This window comes from Periophthalmus magnuspinnatus, chromosome 20 (genome assembly GCF_009829125.3).
Source record: "Periophthalmus magnuspinnatus isolate fPerMag1 chromosome 20, fPerMag1.2.pri, whole genome shotgun sequence".
NCBI lineage: Eukaryota > Metazoa > Chordata > Actinopteri > Gobiiformes > Gobiidae > Periophthalmus > Periophthalmus magnuspinnatus.
In genome coordinates, this window is record NC_047145.1 from 19,382,584 (window position 1) to 19,402,172 (window position 19,589).

The 19,589-nt window shown below is 40.5% G+C and overlaps 1 protein-coding gene across 1 annotated transcript in view; it reads right to left on the reverse strand.

The window, feature by feature from the left end:
• The window catches only part of cntnap2a (contactin associated protein 2a), a 488,742-nt gene extending 476,450 nt beyond the window's left edge, over positions 1–12,292 (reverse strand). Inside the window, exon 1 of the mRNA XM_033985829.2 lies at positions 11,986–12,292. Coding sequence (XP_033841720.1) covers positions 11,986–12,079 — 94 coding nt within the window. The 5' untranslated portion in view covers positions 12,080–12,292. The remainder of the gene's footprint in view (positions 1–11,985) is intronic.
• Between the last annotated feature and the right edge of the window lie 7,297 nt (positions 12,293–19,589).

Sequence of the window (19,589 nt, forward strand, 5' to 3'; positions counted from 1 at the left end):
GGAGGCCCATTTTTCTAAAGACTTGAATACAGTGGTAGTGGCCGTCCTCGCAGAGCTCCACTCTATGGACAATGTTTCAGAGTCACAAGATTCTGAAATAAAAATGGCAATGCCCCACGGAGACCAGAAGGAATCGACTGTCCCTAACGCAGCAGAAGAGGAAGTAAATATTTCTGAATCCGTGGCCTCAAGTGCAACTCCTTTTGAAACGCAGCCCGAAGTCACTAAAAGAACCAGATGCCGACAGTCTCCCTCAAATGGACAAGAAAAACAATAAAACAGGAGTATGAAAAAAGGCAAAGCAGCCAACTGTTATTAAAGAAGCCCAGATTTCCATAAGTCTCCAACAGCATTTCAGGTCTCCAACGCATCAGAAGTTCACATCAGAGTCTAGAGATGATTCAAACATGAACGACAAGACTGAAGACATGTCTCCAGACCCACCGACAGTGGAGTGTTCAGTGGAGGATACACAGACCAGTCCAACAGAGCCAAAATACTGATTAAGAGGCAACACTGACAGCCTGAAGTGGTGCAACCTGAGAATTCAACAACTCGAAACGTTATATCCGACTGACACTGCATGATAGTGACCATTTTAAACCCAGCAATGGAGGTATTGATCCAGGAGTCAGAGGTCAGTCCACCAGAGCCTAAAGAGACAGTGACGTTGACATGGCTATAACTGATTGTGAAGAAACATCAGCTGATTTATGGGAAACTCTCAATCAGAAACTCGGATCAAGGAGTGGAATATTGAACAGACATTGCCTCAGTGTTCACGAATCCATTTTAAACCCAGCAGACGAGATCCAGGAGTCAGAAACCACTCCGTCAAATCCTAAAGACACTACAGCAGAGGTTGAGGTGGTTAAAACTGACGTAGCAACACGAGACGATACAGAGTCGACGTAGAGAAGCCATCCCAGTCTGAGCAGGTCCAATCTACAGATCCAACTCTTCACATCATCGTTCACAAAAAGCAACAAGCAGCAAAAAAAAAAGAAATGGAAGGATTCTCTAAAACAGCCCCCATATCTATCAACAAAGGCTGGAGTCAGAAAATTCGTCTGCCATTATCCAGGACGAAAAGGCTAACGAGTCACCAGAGCCTGACCACGCAGCATGGGTAGAAGTGAATTTACTGTTCAAAAAATGTGGAGAGACTGCAAGAAAAGTTTAACAAAAACCCCCGCAAAGCCAAACGAGACTCTATCCAAAGCAAAACAAAACGAAGAGAAATATGAACCAGCAGAAACCAAGCGAAAAACTGAGCAAAGACAGAAGAGACTGGATGAAAAGCATCAACTTCAAATAAATAATGAAAGTGGATGTAATTAATTGGACGTGTATTTGCTTTCTGAGTAATAACTGCTAAATTACACAAGCCCTTTCACATATTAATGAATGAACTACAGGTGGACATTAGTATTTTTGCTGTAACCTGGCAACATACATCCTTCCTCTTTTTTAAGGTCAGTGTGTTGTTGTCCCTGTCCAAATAAAAGCACAATACGACACCAACGGAGCAGGATAATATAGACATCACTCAAACATGTACATCAGAGGCAGAGCGTTGCAGCGTCTGATGTGTTCACACTAAACCTCACATTTTAAAGCCATTTGAACCATCTCACACTCTGAGACCAGCAGGAGGCCAGTCCCTGAAGTCCTCAGAGTCAGGACTAAACCAGGACTAAACCAGGACGAAACCAGAATGAAACCAGGACTAAAACAGGACTTAAACCAGGATGAAACCCAGGATGAAAACCAGAATGAAAATCAGAATGAAAACCAGAATGAAACCCAGGACGAAAACCAGGACGAAAACCAGGATGAAACCAGGACAAAACCAGGACTAAAACAGGACTAAAACAGGACTAAAACAGGACTAAAACAGGACGAAAACCAGGACGAAAACCAGGACGAAAACCAGGACGAAAACCAGGACGAAAACCAGGACGAAAACCAGGTCTAAACCAGGACTAAACCAGGACTAAACCAGGACTAAAACAGGATGAAAACCAGAATGAAACCAGAATGAAACCAGGACTAAAACAGGATTAAAACAGGACTAAAACCAGGATGAAAACCAGATGAAAACCAGGACTAAATCAGGACTAAACCAGGACTAAAACAGGACTGAGCCAGGGGCCATAGGTGAGGGTAGGAACAGAGATCTTAACCAGGACGAAACGAGGATGAAACGAGGACGAAACGAGGACTAAAACAGGACTAAACATGGAGAATCAGTGTTTCAGTTTTCTGCAGCTAAACCCAGGCTCAAAATGGTTCTGTTTATCTGTGCATGTGACTGAAAGGATTTTATTCTGCACTTTTCTTCTTTAATGTTAATTTTATGATGATTATTTGTGAGTATTGATGTTTTTATTTGTTGTATGGGGGTTTTAATGTCTTTCTTATTCTGTAAAACACTTTGAATTACTTTGTGTACGAACTGTGCTATACAAATAACCTTAAGCTCTATATTCTAACCCTCAGGTCCTCATCTCACTTACACTTTGGCCATCACCTGTACAAGAACTTAAAGCCTAATAAACTGATCCAAATAATCAGTCTCACATTCTGTTTGTCTTACTGCAAAAGGAACTCAGACAACTGCAAATGATTCAAATAAAACAGGACTTGCATCTGAAGTAGTCATTAGCAATGTCTTTACAGTGTGACATGAGTCAAATAAATACATGAAATACAAATAAACCCACATTTCTCACTGTGAAAACTGAAGAATCCAAGTTATGTGCAAACTTTAATAGCTGCCACCTCTCCTTGAATAGGTTTTTGTATTGGAAAATAATCTAAAAAACATCTATTTATGGATTTCATCTCCCTGTTAATGATATTTGAGCGTTTTTGCCCATTCAAAAAAGACATAGCAGTGGTTTTGAACAGAACAGTGAATTCCTGGTGAGGGCGCTAGATTTTTATTCCTCCGAAACCGACGGATAAGAACTTGAAAATAACTTCGCCCTCAAATCAAGAGTAATAAACGTGATGTAACGCTGGACCACGGCACAGAAATAGTGTTACATCAAGTGAGAAAGTAAAGGACGGATATGAAAATAGAGAGGGAAAGAGAGGGGGAGAGAGGGAGATTAACTTAAATAGGAGCAAATGAAGTGAAAGTGTGCTCAAGATGAGGACACGATGACCCCGGCTCTGTACTGTGAGGGCTCTGAATACACCATCACTCCCGTTTTATCTGTATAGGACGCAATCTCCGGCAGCACTTCAGCACGGGGCCTGTCCAACATCCCAATTACTGCGCACTACTGTGTCTTCCCTTGAACGCCTCGCATTCATTTGTTTTCACCATTACGCGGCCAACCGAGCGCGTCCAAGTCTACCTTACAAGTGGGAATACCAAAAGCGCGTTAAAACCGATAATAAACAGGTACATTCGCGGCAACTATATAGGATCTTTCACAATAACGTACGCGCGCAGGTGTTCAAAATGGCTATACCATAAGGCGCCGCGTGAGAAAAGCAGCGCGTTTCTTCAATCGAACCGGCCGAAAGATTAATTCACTTAATCTCGGCCTGTAAATGGGGTATTCAAGCGGCTTAAAAACAAATTGAATGCAAAGGCAGAAAAGTAATAACAACATTTGTCTCAGCCGCAGCAGCACAATGCCCTTTTCCCCAGAAGTCTTCCACATGAACGAACGCCGGATTTGCAGCGCTGCCTGTTTTGACAGCTCCTCACTCAGTTTAGACGTACACGCTGCCATAGGTCCAGCGTAGAGCGAAGTAACCTACATTTGACCCGCTGTATGGATACAATACAGGGCCAAAATACAGCGGGGATGTTTAGGAGGATATGGACAAAGAAATATATATATACAAAAAAACAAAAACTCAACAACAACACCTCTGTTTTAGGTCTGACAATAACCCAAGAGCAGATTTAAATACACACAAACTATTCTAAATGCACAATATTGTTCAAAATCATGAGTTGCAATACATAAAACGGCAGAATGAAACACTTTTGTACTTAATTTGCTTCTGTAATGAGTCAGAAGTTATTAATTAAACCTTTTGCAGTTTAAATCTTATCATAAAGCGAAAAAATAACCAAAAATTTCCCAGTAGTGCAAAGGAAAAGTGCACATGATAAATACTAATGTGATTTAAAAAAATATTGTTCCAGCTTTTATATATTGAAGTTAATATAGTGATTATCGTGACAGGTCCATGTGCACATACAATACAAAGCCAAAACATAAGAGTGATGTTTAGGAGGAGATTGACAAAGACATACAAACAAAACAAAACAAAAAAAAAACACTGAACGAGCATACGCCTCTGTCTTAGGTCTGTCACCATAACAAGTTTGATATATTGGTGAAGTAAATATGGATTAAACGATATCGAAACTCATGTCACTGACACAATAACCCATTTAAACCACAAAAAAACTATTCTAAATGCACAGTATTGTTAAAAATCATGAGTTGCAATACATAAAACAGCAGAATGAAACACTTTAATACTTAGTTTGCGTCTGTAATGAGTCAGAAGTTATTAATTAAACCTTTTGCAGTTTAAATCTTATCATAAAGCGAAAAAATAACCAAACATTTCCCAGTAGTGCAAAGGAAAAGTGCACATAATACTAAAAATATTGTTCCAGCTTTTATATATTGAAGGATAAGTCGATATAGTGATTATGGCGCACGTACAATACACACCAAAATATATAAGAGTGATGTTTAGGAAGATATTGACGAAGAAATATACAAAAAAACTAAGACTGAAAGAGGATACGCCTTTGTTATGGTGTTATGGCGCTGGTTTCACATTGTACAAGCGATGTTGTATTGTACTCTTAGGAAATTTAGTGTGTGCGTACGATGGGACTGGGAACAGTTTGACAGCACTGGAGAGATTTGGTATTGAAAAGTGTCTCAGGATCTGCAGGTAGAACAACACGACAAAGACATACTGGATAGTCACAGCTGCCTCACCTAGAACCACTCGCTTTGACAAAACTTTATAAAAAAAACGAGTGGGTCTGGAGCCACGTCCTGTCTTAACGATTTCAGAGGGCGTGATTGACAGGCGGATTAACCAATCAGAGAGATGCGTGGTCTGTTTGTGTCAAAAAACGGCAACAACGGAAGCACCAAATTCACTTAATCTCAGGTAAAAAGTAGTATTTGTTGTGAATGTTATGTGAACTCCTGTGGTTTGTAGTTTTTCTTTTGTTTACAGTCATTTGTTGTAGAACTGATGCTGCTTTTCTTGGAATTCTTGTGCGTTATTATCAAATAGGGTTAGGCATTATAAGTCATTTTTACTTCAGCCTAAACCCGTTCAGTCATGATAGAAACGTTATGTACAACCTCATACAAGTTGAATATTTCATTTTGAATGTAATGACCGAATAAAAATACTTTCTTAGTTTTGTTTTTGAGAGGAGACGTCTTCTGCGTTTGAGAAACACCTGATACTAATGAGCGACTGTGGCTGGACCGGCCCGAGTTAGGACGGAGAATTTTTACCCTCTGTGGTCCAGTTTCAGACTGTCCTGGATTTGATCAGGATGTAGAAGGGACTGGATGCTCAAGCAAACTACTGGTTTTAGTCAAGAAATTAACTTTTATGGAATTTATGTACCTTCGTTCTACATTTTATAGTTGTAGATGTTATACTGAAACAAGTGCTGTGCTCAAATGTGATGGATTCCAGTGCCTTTACATTAACCTGTCAGGGTTTTGTCTCATATCTCTGTATTTTTACTACTTTCTACATTTTATATACAGATGAAAGACTTCAAATATATGAAGACAGATGGAATTATGTCGTAAAGAAAAAAGTAACTACTACAAATTAACTAAGAGTAAATAACTAAGACTAAGCAAAGGGACGGCCGGCAACAGTGACATTGAGGATTTGAATATACAATGCAAAAAAAATAGAAGAGCTATTCCAAGTTTTTTTTTCTTTTCTACGTAATTCCACACCGAAATAAAAACATTGAATGAGAGGGTGTGTCCAAACATTTGCCTGGTAGTGCATTTCTAAACTAATACACCTCTAAAACTGCATCCCTACGTTTAAAACTCTGTAGAAGTCATTGTTTTCCACCTCATCTAAACTTTATGCAGTACAGTAAGTTCACTGGACAACAGCAGCAGCAGCAGCACGGCGCCGTCTGACCTCATTCTGACCCACTACAGCTATAACAGCCACAGCCACATGAACGAACGGCGGTGGGCTGCAGTGTTGCATTGTGGGTGTGTGCGTGCGAGTGACAGACAGTTGCTGAACAGATGTTGCCTCCGTGTTTCTAAAGCATAATCTGTGGTTTCATCATAGCTCTCAGACAGCGGGCATTTACAGATCACTGGGTTAATGGGGCTGGACTATAAAAAAAAAAAAGGAACTGCATGAAAAACCAACGACGGAATTCACAAAGCTCCAGGTGATTCACAACTGCTCGTCTGGTCCCGGTACTTTTCATCAAATCAAAATTATACTACAATTAAAAGATCTACATTACACTATTTTCTGATCTATGTTACGTTTCCTCGTCACAAACAGACCTGGAGTTGTGTTTTGTTTCATTCACATGTTTAACGCAGATTTAGGCGTTCTTCTCTCAAACAGAAAACACTCTGTTCCACCTTGTGATGTCATGAGGTAAAACAGGAAGTGCTCCACTGTGTTTTTTAACTCCGTACACCTTCACTAGAATCATTTGGATCATTTCAGCCCTGGAATTGCCGATCTCTACTGAACTAAAGGGTAAAAACGAGCTGCTAATTTGAAAACTACCACCACTTCATGACATCACAAGATAGAACAGAGCATATTGAGCTTTGGAGATGCAGACTGACTAATAAATGAATGAATGATGAATGAAACAAAACAACTCCACAGCCGTGTCTCAATTCGACGGTTGCACACTTCGAAGTACTGTTCGAAGTACCCGACCGATGAAGGGTACTCCTCCCTGTAGCCTCCGTCAACCGCAAAGGCAGTGTCCCGGAGCGCACTTCAACCGCTGCCTGTGCGCTTACGCTTTTTTAATTCTTTATTATTTCACAGAAGAAGAGTCAAGGTATCGTTGTTGTTGCAGCCGTTCATTTCTGTTTAGATCGAATAAAGTAACGAATTAATCTTTCCCTTTGAATATCACTAGTTTGAGGTGATTTTTTCCCCCCCAATTGTAGCTCGTATTACATAACTTTAAGACAATATACCTCGTTTCTCCCGTAGAAGAAGTGACGCGTGGTGCATGATCGAATATAGCAGTGTGCGAAGTCTGCTCGGATGCACGTTTCGTTCACAACTGATCTCCATGGAAACGCGGGGCACATTTGTCGGCCACATTCGTCGGGAGAAACAAGTGCCCTTCAAATGCACCCGACGAATTGGGACACGGCCCACGTATGTTTTTGAGGAGGTAAAAGCATTATAACATGGCTTAAAGTTCACAACAGTCCATTCTGTCTAATATAGGACCTTTTAATTAACTATACATCTACATACGGCATTTACCCACCGCATTTTCTGAAACACGTAGGACTGACCTTTCATGTAATACTGGCCAAAGCTATCGCAGAGATGTGAATGAGTCAAAGTCTCTTGTTTTCCTTACTTCTGGGGAAAATGATGAGAAACGCAATAGTCCGGGGTGTCCTGGTGACGCTCCATAATGCACAATAATCATAGCAATAGTCTCAGGTGGCACCGTGTCAGACACAAGCTGTACATTCTCCTGCTCTCTCCTTCCATTTCAAACAAACGCTACCTCATCTTATACTTTTCTTCTGTATTTCCATGGCCTTGTTCACTTTTTATCAACACACACACCTCCACACACAGCAGGGGCGGTGCCAGGGGGGGGGGCTTTCGGGGGTAATAGCCTCCTCTAGAACAGCTAATACTCCTCCATAACTCCTCCAAAAGATCAAATTGTGACAAAAACTGTTCAAATTGTGCACGTTCATAATGAGATTACAATAAAAAAGAATTACACACGAGGTTTTATAAATCGCTACAGCAGGGGGACCCAAACTTTTCAGCGAGGGCCATATCTTGAAAAATATTTGACACAGAGGGCCAGTGCGCAATACAGTGGATAATTCAGATAATGTATTTAACATTGTTTTGGCTTCATACTTTAAATGGTCTGGTATGATCTGCTTTTATTTGAACAGGTGTTTGGTGCCAGGTTATAGCTAAAGTACCAATTTCCACCTGTAGTCCCTGGACAGGCTGACGTTTAGTAAAAAATTTGGTGTAGATGGATGAAAGACGTGTAAACAGACGGCACACACATCGAATACAACACAGCTCGCCCCTTGAATACGACATTTCTAAAAACATGCGGTTCAAACACACATCTATACCAAGTTTCACATATGCAAAATCCAAAATAAGGCTTGAAATATTAATTTTAGGTCTGTATGACAATTCAATGTGATGTGATTTAGGTTGGATTGGTTGGATTACTCAAATTTGCCGTAAAAAAAACTGCTTATGATCAATTGGACCAGTTCACCTAAAGGCCTGAGAGCCGCATTTGGCCCTCGGACCACAGTTTGGACACCCCTGTACTACACAAACTACATTTAAACTGGATTAAAACAGAGACTCAAACACGGTAAGAGGTGAGGAGTACGCTCTAATGTTAAAAGGCTCTAAATTAACTCAAAAACCTTCGAATTTTCTTACTGTAGCTCCTCCAACCAAAAATGTCTGGCACCACCCAAGCCCAGCGACCCAAAGAACTGGCACTGAACCATTTTCTGTGCGGGATAACAATGCACTGCCATCCCCAATGAAGTTTTATCTCCAAACACAACCACATTAATGCACCAACGCAACAACATACGGCGGAACACTTGGAACATAAGAGTATATAGAAGTATCTCAGCGCTGTGCAAATTTGAATAGTGATTTCTGTTCCAATTTCAAAAACCGCAACGAATAAAGTTTATCCTGAATGACATGAGTGACCACACAACCCGGAGCACGCGTAATATTTAAAGTCTTTGCCGTCCAGATCGATACTTGGCAGTGCGTACGTTTCATACAATCCTCCAGACTTCTATGACTCAAACTGCACGCAACAGTTTCCATCATAAACTGTAATCGCCGAGCACATCTACACGACATGTAGACTTCCTTTGGCTGCGAGGGAGGTGTGTGAACGTGCTTTGTTACCGACGATGTTAAAATAATTACCCGGCGCGTGTTGTCACTGTGCGTTTGTATCACAGCGGCTCCTGGTCCCTGGGTGAAAGGGATAGCCCCGCCGCAGCCTCTGCTTTACAAGAGCCAGAGCCTTTAATGTTCCACCGGCATCGCACAACGACGACGACGACCCGCGCATCTTAATGTTTTAAACGCCATTATTATGTTAATAAATAAACATGTCGTTCGCCGTGACACAAGACTCTCAAATGAATATTGAAGTGCCTTTTTTATTTAAAGGCAGCAGTGTTATTTATTCAGCGCCGGGGATAAGTCAAAAGTTCAGATGGGCTCTTATTGCTTCAGAAAAGTGAGAGCATTTTTAAGACTCGCTAAACGAAATATCAAAAGCGGTTTAATGGTTTTCATAAATGCTGAAATGTCTAAATAAAATGCATGCACTTTGTAGTTTAAAACGTGTATATTAGCTCCGTTATTTAACATTAAATATATGGGTGATATGGAAATTTGGCGTCACGATTCTCAAATTAATTGCGATTAACGATTATATCACGATAATTATTAAAGCTGCTGACGGTTTACACATGTTCTGTTTCATATTTAACTACGAACTAAAGAAAAACATCACAGAAGTTGTTTTTTCTGCACATTCTGGTGACGTAATGACGAGTATCTTTGTTTCACGATTATATCCCACAAATGATTATCGCAGACAATTTTGATCACGATAAACGATATTTTTTATTGTGGCATCCCTACAGAAGAGTATAAGTGCAAATCTGTTATCTTTTTTATTGTATTTATGATAAAAATAGAAAAAAACAGTACAAAATATAACAGGACTTGACAAGAGATGGAAACAGACAAAGAAACAGACAAGAAAATGATAAATCTGGGACAAAACAAACGATAAGAAACAGAAATAAAACACTGATCAGAGCTTGGGGAGGGTTGAGGGGCTTGAGCAGGTAAAATGAATGAATGAGTGATTATAGTTATGAAGTTATAACTACTTTTGACATTCAGTTTCAGGGTTGAGTCTCCATTCTCTTATTTAAGTGCAAACCTTAAAGCGAAAGTCTGATCTGCTCACAGCGTCTGTTCTCATCTCGTCGTATTAAAACCTCCTAATGGGTCGCCACACGGAAAAGTCACAAGTGCAGATCTTCACTAAAAGCATCTCAGACTTTGCAGCGTAGCAACAGGTCATGCGTTTTAGTGACAAGTGTAACTAAAGAACATAACGGACAAACTTTCTGCTCCTGTGCAGCTCTGGACTGGAGCAGACGGGTTTAAAGGGACAACAAACACGTCGTTATTTCATTTCAAAAGCTCGATTAGCCTCCCGCAGTGACGCTAACATGTGCAAGTAAATCATCCTAATCGTCTGAATGTTCTCAGAAGCAACAGTAGTTTAAGTTTTCACAAATGCGTTAACATTCTGACACTGGACACTCAAGACTTTTGGAGAAAATGTTACTTAACAGCATAAGAAATGTTACTGGAACAACACAAAAAACTCTCCATGATGATTCAATAACATAAAAAAAAATGAAGCACCTTATAAATGTCTTATATTATCCATCAAACAGGTTGATATGTCTGGATTCATGTTTTATTACTGTGTTTAAGTTTTCCTCTGTGGTGAAAGTCCAGGCGTCTCTAGAGGCTCTTAATTCTTGAGTAACTTATTGCACCGTTTTATCACAAAAGATGATTGATTTCCCAACAAAGGCATCTGAAGTTACAGCCTGTGCTCAGCGTCTCTCTCTGGAGGGCTGTTGACTCGCTCTGGACACAGGGTGACCCGGGTGCCCTGCCAGAGACCAAAGGACTGATCATTTATGGCGGGATCGATACACTTTTATAAATATATCCGTGCTCACGCGGACACCTGCCCGCGCGGAGCTCGCTCTCCACAGCTCTGACTCTTCTCACTTTCTGGCTCGTGTCATAGTTTGTGGCGCGCGCTCAGACTCCGCGCGCATCTGTGTTGTTTCTGTCTGAGATGATTAATGAGGCGCGTCCCCGGACACATTGAGCCGACACCCGGGCAGCCCTGGACACCGCCGCGGGATTCACTTACACCTGCACTTCACCATCTCCCCAGCAGTCAGCAAAACGACACGGATGCCCGATCACGACATGGATGAATGAGACAATTAGGACAGACAATCGTCCAGTGAAGAAGGCTCGAGCCACGCGCTGCACAGAGCTGCGTGCACGTGACAACATAAACATTACGCAGAGCTGCACAGTGTTTCCTGACGTACTCACTGCTGAAGACTGAGATATTCACACTGACAACACAAACGGCACTGTCCCTCTTTACGCACAGCACATTAAAGCTCAAAGTTTGACGCGTGATTGGACTAAACAAAAAGACTTCACGGAAATCAACAGAGCCACGTTAAACACTCATGCACCGCGTGGACATGTCACAACTCTGACGCTTTGCACTGACAAATGAAGTCGAACGTTTCATAAATACCACAGCCCTCTCCAACAGCTCATGTTCACATGGAATGAATCAAGTTCAGAGCACCAGAGGCATGCACTGAAAACTCCAGTGGAACTCCACCGCGATACAGCTCCACACCGGCACATCTCCAGCTCTGGGTCTGGGCTTGGCTCCACCGGAGCCCGTACAGGAGCCCGTACAGGAGCCCGTACAGGAGCCCGTACAGGAGCCTGTACAGGAGCACATGCAGCTGCAGCGTCCCCGCTTTGCTCTGGAGTCACACTCTGTCCTGACCCGAACCTTCTCAGCCAGAAATGAAAATCACAACTTACGGGTTGTTTGCAAAATCCCGTGCACCCCGCTGAATATCCAGAGAGCGACCGGCAGTAACGATGACAATCCCCGGGCAGGATGGTGCCGGTGCATGATCGCGGCGTGGACGCGCAGGGCGCAGTGGGAGTCAGTCAAATAAACTGCGTAGCGGCGCAAACAGCAGCGGTCCGTCAGAGAGGCTTCGCACAAGAGCAGTGTGAGAAGCTCGACTGCGCGGGCTCTCTGCCTCTCTCACTCTCCTCAGTCTCTCCTCAGTCTCTCCCTCTCCTCAGTCTGTGCGCGGGCTCTCTGCCCCTCTCCCTCTCTTCAGTCTCTCCCTCTCCTCAGTCTCTCCTCAGTCTCTGCTCCCTCCAATGGGGAGATGATGTAAGGATCGCGTAGAGGAAGACTGTCCTGCTCGTGCAAATAAGAGGAGCACACTCTGTGCAGATTCCTCACTGTGCCATCCTCGAGTAAACCAGCAACAACCAGCAACAGCCTGTGAAAACTCCCCTCCATGTTCCAGCGCAGAGCCGCGCGCAGAGGATCAGAACTGTCCAACTGCTGCGTCCCTGCGCTGTCCGTGGTGCTGATCTCAGTCACTCTGCTCCTGACTAATGCCTTGTTGTTTCTAGACAGACAGTGCCCCCCTACTTCTCCAGGTGGTATCCTGGATTGGGACTATGTCTGTCCTATAAACAGTGACAGTTACATAAAAAATGAGACGCCCAAATTCAGTGATAAAACTCTGCACATGTCACCTGTTGGTTCATATAAAACTTTATCGTTGTTATATTTACTGTAGCATCATATGGGCTGAAAAGTGCAGTCTTCACCTTCATCAGGATCATATCAGACCATAAACTCTTCAACATAAACACAGAGCAGAACAGTATTGTCTGTCCCAGTGTGTCTCTGTTATACATACTCTCCTTAATGACTTCTCTTTGCAGCAGGGAGCAGGAAATTGAAAAGTTAGATTGGAGCGCTCCATCAGAAGTAATGTCTCATTTATTTTCCAGTGCTGAATTGAAACAGTTTGCGGTTATTGTCAATGTTTGGAAGATAAAAATTTGCCATCTCATATTTAATTTGAACTTAAAATGGGTAAAAAAAAAAAGTTAGATACCAATATTTTTGGACTATTATACAGCAATTTGCTCCATTTTTAAGGAAGTAAAGTTTTTTTTAAAGTTTATTTGCAACATTACTGCACAGAAAGTGACAGTCCGATATGAGACAGCAATGAAGATGCGAAATTAACTTGAGTTGAAGTTAAAACATGTTTAAAGTGCACTCAGATCACCAGCCTCTCGACAAGTTCACGTGAAACTGTTCTTTCCCTTAAGGATACACAAGGATACATCAGTAAGTGACGGACAATCATTTATAACCATCTTTCACAACGTAGAACAAGTAAACAGCAATGACTGATGGGATATGGGCGCGGATGAGAGCGGTAATTAATCTAATGGGCTAATGCAAACAACACAAACGCCTCAAATAAACAGCTAAACATTTAAGAGTGAACTAAAAGTATTTAATGTTGACGTGTTCTGTACAATCGGTGCCAAATATCAGTCTCTTTTGTAGTATTTTCACATTTAATGATCTGCAGCTGTTTTATTTCAAATAGTTTACCTTCTGTCTTTGTTTATTGAGCTGCGTACAATAAATGCGGTACTTTTTAAATGTCTTACCTTATCTGAAATACTTTAATCTCATGTACAACGTTCATCTTTACACTTTGCAGTCCTGAAAATACAGTTGGAAACAATGGGACTATAGTAACTTCAAATAGACTGGACGCTATGAACGAACATGTGGTCATAGTAGTAAACAGTAGTAAAGGTAGATTTCACATAAAAGCAGCTTTACCTCGGAGACGTCGGACAGATAAAAGTGTCAGCGAAGTGCGGGTCAGCTCCAGCGGCGCGTCTCCTGTTGAATGGACAGAACGTAACATCGAAAAAGCACTTTACGCAGTGGAAAAAGTGATCCCCGAGTCCAATTAAAGCATGACATAGTACTGAAGAGGTCAAAGTTCAAATTCCAAGCTACAAAACTGCACCAAAGCAAAAGTAAAAACGTTTAAAGCTCGTAAGGCTCGTTTCAACTCTTTGCCGTCGTTATGTGGAAAATGTTTATGGCAGATGAGCTCAGTTTAGTTTCAACCAATCAACATGAAAGTATCGGACTAAAAATAAATAAAAAAAAGAGTAAAGTAAGGCTAATACGGCTAATTAGGACAGTAGCGCTTTACAAATAACCAATTTTAAACATGCAAAAAAAGGAAAAAGGTGAAAAATATTGATGGAAGATGAGCTCAGTTCAGTTTTAGTGAATCAACACGAAAAGTATCGGACAAAAAAATAATAATAATTTTTAAATGTAAAAAAAAAAAAGAGTAAAGTAAGGCTAATATGGGTTAATTAGGACATTAGCGCTTCCCAAAGAGTCAATTTTAAACATGCAAAAATAGTAAAAAGGTGAGAAATATTGATGGAAGATGAGCTCAGTTCAGTTTTAGTGAATCAACACGAAAAGTATTGGACTAAAAATAAAAAATAAATAAATAAAAAGAGTAAAGAAAGGCTAATATGGGCTAATTTCAACAGTAGCACTTCACAAATAACCAATTTTAAACATGCAAAAATAGTAAAAAGGTGAAAAATATTGATGGAAGATGAGCTCAGTTCAGTTTTAGTGAATCAACATGAAAAGTATCGGACTAAACATTTTTTTTTTAAAAGAGTGAAGAAAGGCTAATATAGGCTAATTAGGACAGTAGCGCTTCCCAAAGAATCAATTTTAAACATGCAAAAATGGTAAAAAGTTGAAAAATATTTATGGAAGATGAGCTCAGTTCAGTTTTAGTCGGATAAAAAAAAAAAAAAAAAAAGACTAAAATAAGACTAATATGAGCTAATTAGGACAGTAGCGCTTCCCATTTAACAAATTTTAAACATTCAAAAACAGCAAAAGGTGCCACCATTTTCCTTTTTTTTTGCTTGTAGATCATCCACAACTATCTAAAACGCCAACTTAAATTACACACGTGCACATTTTTAGCGATAGTTTTAGCAAAAAGCGACCGGAAACAACGTGTGGCCCAGTCAATTTAAGCTACGTCACGTGTTTACTGCTTCACCGACGTCAGAAATCTAATAATAACGACGCAGAACAATTAACAGTTGTAATAAATGACCAGTTTGTTCTCTCAATTCACCATTTGCGTTGTTGTGCATCGTGAAAAACAACAAAAATCAGCTTCTACGTTTGAACTATTAGCCGCCGTTTTCCCCTAAACCACCTGTAGTCCACCTCATGAACAAAGTAAAACAAAGCCGCTGCCTGTAACTAACTGATTTTAAGGATGTTTTCTCCATATCCGGACGCCATATGCCACGATAACAACAAAGAACAAATATCTGTCGTATGAATAAAACACGTGGGCCTACGTCTGAAGTAAAGCTCGGATCAATGGTCTGTTGTGGCAGCAGATGCATTCTTTATATAGCCAAACTTTATGACTTATTAACAAGCCGGGAGCTCCAGACAGTGATGTGTTCTGCCTCTACTGTTGCTAAAGTCTGCACCATCCCAGGAGAAGCAACATGAACTAGCCTACATACAGTACTGTACTACTGCTGCAGGGTCCGCGAGCTGGAAGATGCATTCAGTCGTTCATTACAGGAGAGCGAGAATATAGGAACAGAAGCCTCCGCAGAGTACACAGACAGAATGATGCATCGGGTCAAAGATCGTTTTCTTGGTTGTTTTATTAGTGTCACTCAAAAGGCATTGACGACGACTGAATAATGCACAGAGTTTTTGAAGTTTTGCGTTTTGGTGGAAAGTTTGACCAAAGTTTGACCACGTCTGTATTACCCAATATGTGCGTTTCCTGTACAATAACATTATTTTTACATTTTAATTCAGATGTTATACACAAACTCTTACATGTGAAGCAGCTTCCTTCAGTTTTTGACAAATTTCGTGAACTACTTTTATTTCTACAGGGGTATTGCTTTATTTTGAGTATTTTGAGATGGACGCATTTCTTAAGCATCTTTCGCTTCTGATTTTCTGATTATTCATCCACGCTACACTGCCGGGTGGTGGTAAACGACTTCCATGGTCAAAGCTGTCCTGGGGCAGACTGATGGCAGACTGACCCAGACATGACCTCCTGAGACCTGAGCTCTTTACACGACCTGCTTTATTAAATTATCTTTGTTATTTAGGCTGATTGGACCTGATGAGCGTTAAAAACTAAGAATTATGTCATCATATCTGCACATTTTAACCATTTTGATAAAACATTTGGATAATGATTTGCAAAAACTACTTATTAAGACCCTGAACACAGCAACATTTGTCCTGATGTAAAAACAAAATGAGAAAAAACAATTGTGTCTCTTGGAACAATGTGGAATAATGTGAAGAGCTGCTGACAGATGTGCCTTTACAAAAAAAAAAAAATTATAATAAATAAAAATTCTAAACATTCTAAACTGTTAAAAAAAAATCTAAATTGAATATATTTGCATTGTTGCTGTTCTTCAAAAAATTTGTACGGTGGCCTAGACGACCCAAAATGTGCCAGGTCTCAGGAGGTTAAAATGTTCGTATTAACCCGCTCTACATGATCCTGGTGCGTTTATTTCGCTATTTTGTCCTTGATTCAAGTTGTAAACATTAATAATAGGCAAATCAGATGTCACTCCCAATAGCGTTAGCGACAGGTTTGATTGCTAAACCAGTGGTGTGAGGAAGGGGGCGTTACCTTCAACAGCCTCACTCCGGATTGGCTCTTTCGTTGCTGTAGCTGCTTCAAATTCGACGCTATAACCTCTGGCCTCGATGAGCTTCATTTGACCGGAGCTGAACGCCGTTTGGTGACTTCACACTCACTTAATCCACTTCTCTATACGATCTATGGTGTTGCCCAAGGACACAACAACATTATGTAGGTCAGAGCTGAGATCAGATTTCCCGTCACTGAGCCACTGCCTAATCTATTGCCGCTATTCAAGAACTATTCATAATTTTAGTTCAAACTTTGTCTCCTCCACCCCAGAGAACAGTTGCTTTGCTCTGCCTTGTTCCTGGGGGTAGGAAGTCAAACGCAGATACAGTTTCCTCCTCCTTCCCAAAAGAAACACAGCCGAATTGACTTATGTTAATTAACGACCTTTGGTGTCAATCGTTCCAGGGATTATTTGCATACTCTGAAAATAGCTCCAGAAGAGGAAAAATCAACATCTGCACTACAGTGGGACGCTCTGTGCTCTTCCTGCCTCGTGCACAATGACAAATGACTATTCATGTTTTTACAAATCATTATGAATGCGATTAACATGAGCACGTCTCGTAGACATCTCCGGCGTATGCTTTAGCGATTTAGCTTTCCTTCTATCAGAACTTTTCAACTGCAGCCTACACATCGCTGTCACTGTTCTGTGGATTATTTAGAAAAGTTTTTAAAGCATTTTATGTGTTGCAGACTTAATGTTGTGGAGTAAAAGTTTTCAGCTATGGTAGAAACTCGACTAGTGAAACTATTGTAAATTTAGATTTTCAACACATTTTTGACTAAATAAAGGTTGAAATATAGTAACTGAAGGCCTTTAAGTAGATTTTTTTCCACAAATGTTTTTATTAAGATGAAACGTAAAATGACAATGTGACAAATTTGGCCTTTGTCCCATTAAAGTCACCTTAATTTTGTCGTTTATATTCACACATTTGTTCATTTCCAACACCTCCAACACTAAACATAACTATCCCGGGTTTGTTTTGTTTAATATTTTAGTTGCTCTACATTTAAGTTTTGTTACTTCAGCTACAAACAAATGCATCTACTCTTACCTGAATCTCCACATGGTCCAGACACAGAGGGGGGCGTGTCCTATGTCGGCCATTTTAAAGCCTTGGGTGTGGTCGTGGGCTGGACCAGGTGGAGGGGAGAACTGGGTTAAGTTCTTTTTTTTAATTTTGTTTCAATGTCTTTATGTATTCTGTTTCAGGGTTTAAGTGTTTATAGTTTATTGTTGAACACTTTGAGTTAAAAGGACTTCAGAGGATGCAGTTGATGTGAAGATCCTGCTCAAAGTTCAACCTAAAGCACCTGTGAAGTAAAGTAGATGGTATAAATCTGGGGAGGTGCTTCCTGTTAGGACGATGTTTACGGCAGTCGGTCTTTCAGGGGGAAAAGAGAAACTTCAGAGTAGTTGTACATGTGGTTGTCTGGTAGATTGAATTTAAGTTACTCGTTCTCTGTTTTTGTGAATGGTTTATGTTATTTTCTTAAACTATTTTGACATCCAACCGAAGTCATCTTTTAAATACATTTCTATCTGCTGAAAGACACTTTTTACACATGTCTCTTGCTTTGACCACATCGATCCAGTTTCCCAACAGACATTATACAAAAAACACTGACAAACAATACGGCCCTCCTCAGCCTGAGACATTATGGTTAATTATTACAGTTAATTACGGTTTCTACATGACGTCAAAATTGTTTACCGTGCAATAAAAAAGCACCCAGATGTCCTCAGGTTTTCCTTTAAATGTGTTGCTCAACTTCTCCAAAGCCAAACTGCGGAACATTCATTTAATCCACTGTTTTACTTTGGGTTTCTCTGTTTCCTTCCAGTTCAAAATAATAACCTGCTCGGCCTGTAATTAACAAAAATGTATTTATTTGAACTCTAAAGCCGTGTAAAGTCTAAATGGAGAAATATTAACAAACAGGCGTCTTATTCATGAAAACCAGAGCTCGTTGATTCATTTTTGACATTTTGATTTAATAATACCACTGTCTTTATTATAAAAAAAAAAGGTCTTTTTGTGCGTGTTTGAGTCCAAATAGTTCAGATGACGTTTATCTTTTATGGTTGAACAGTCACGATTAGTCAGCGCCATTTTCAACAACAACAACAAAAAAAAAAAAACAACCAAAAAGGAGCAGGCACAGTTCAAAAGTATCAAAAGTACTATGGCTGAGATATGTTTGACCTACAGCATGTGGATGAGGGATGCAAAACTGTTGTATATTTGCTTCTCTCCCAAACTTCTTCCCTTGAACTGTTGAGATTACAGTAGTTTTGTCACACATTTTAAAGTGCAATATATCACCACATAAGGAAATATAGATGAAAAACAATAGTAAAACCAAGTCATACAGCAGAATTATTCACAAAAACTATTCTAAATGTACAAAATTGTTTAAAAAATGAGCTTAACACTTGACACTTCAGTCAGAGTTCAACCTTCTACAGCTCAAATCTGATCACAGTACAGAAAAATAAAACCCAAATGCTTCCGTCCATCCAGTTTCTTCCTCTTATCCGGGGCCGGGTCGTGGGGGCATCAGTCTAAGCAGGGACTCCCAGACTTCCCTCACCCCAGACACGTCCTCCAGCTCCTCCGGTGGGACCACAAGACGTTCCCAGTCCAGCCGAGAGACACAGTCCCTCCAGTGTGTCCTGAGTCTTCCCCGGGGCCTCCTCCCAAATATTCCCATAAACATTGACCCCTAAAATGTCTGTTCCATCATGTATTGAACCATAAGTCGATATATAATATTTGCTTGTACCAGCCCGTACATTCTATA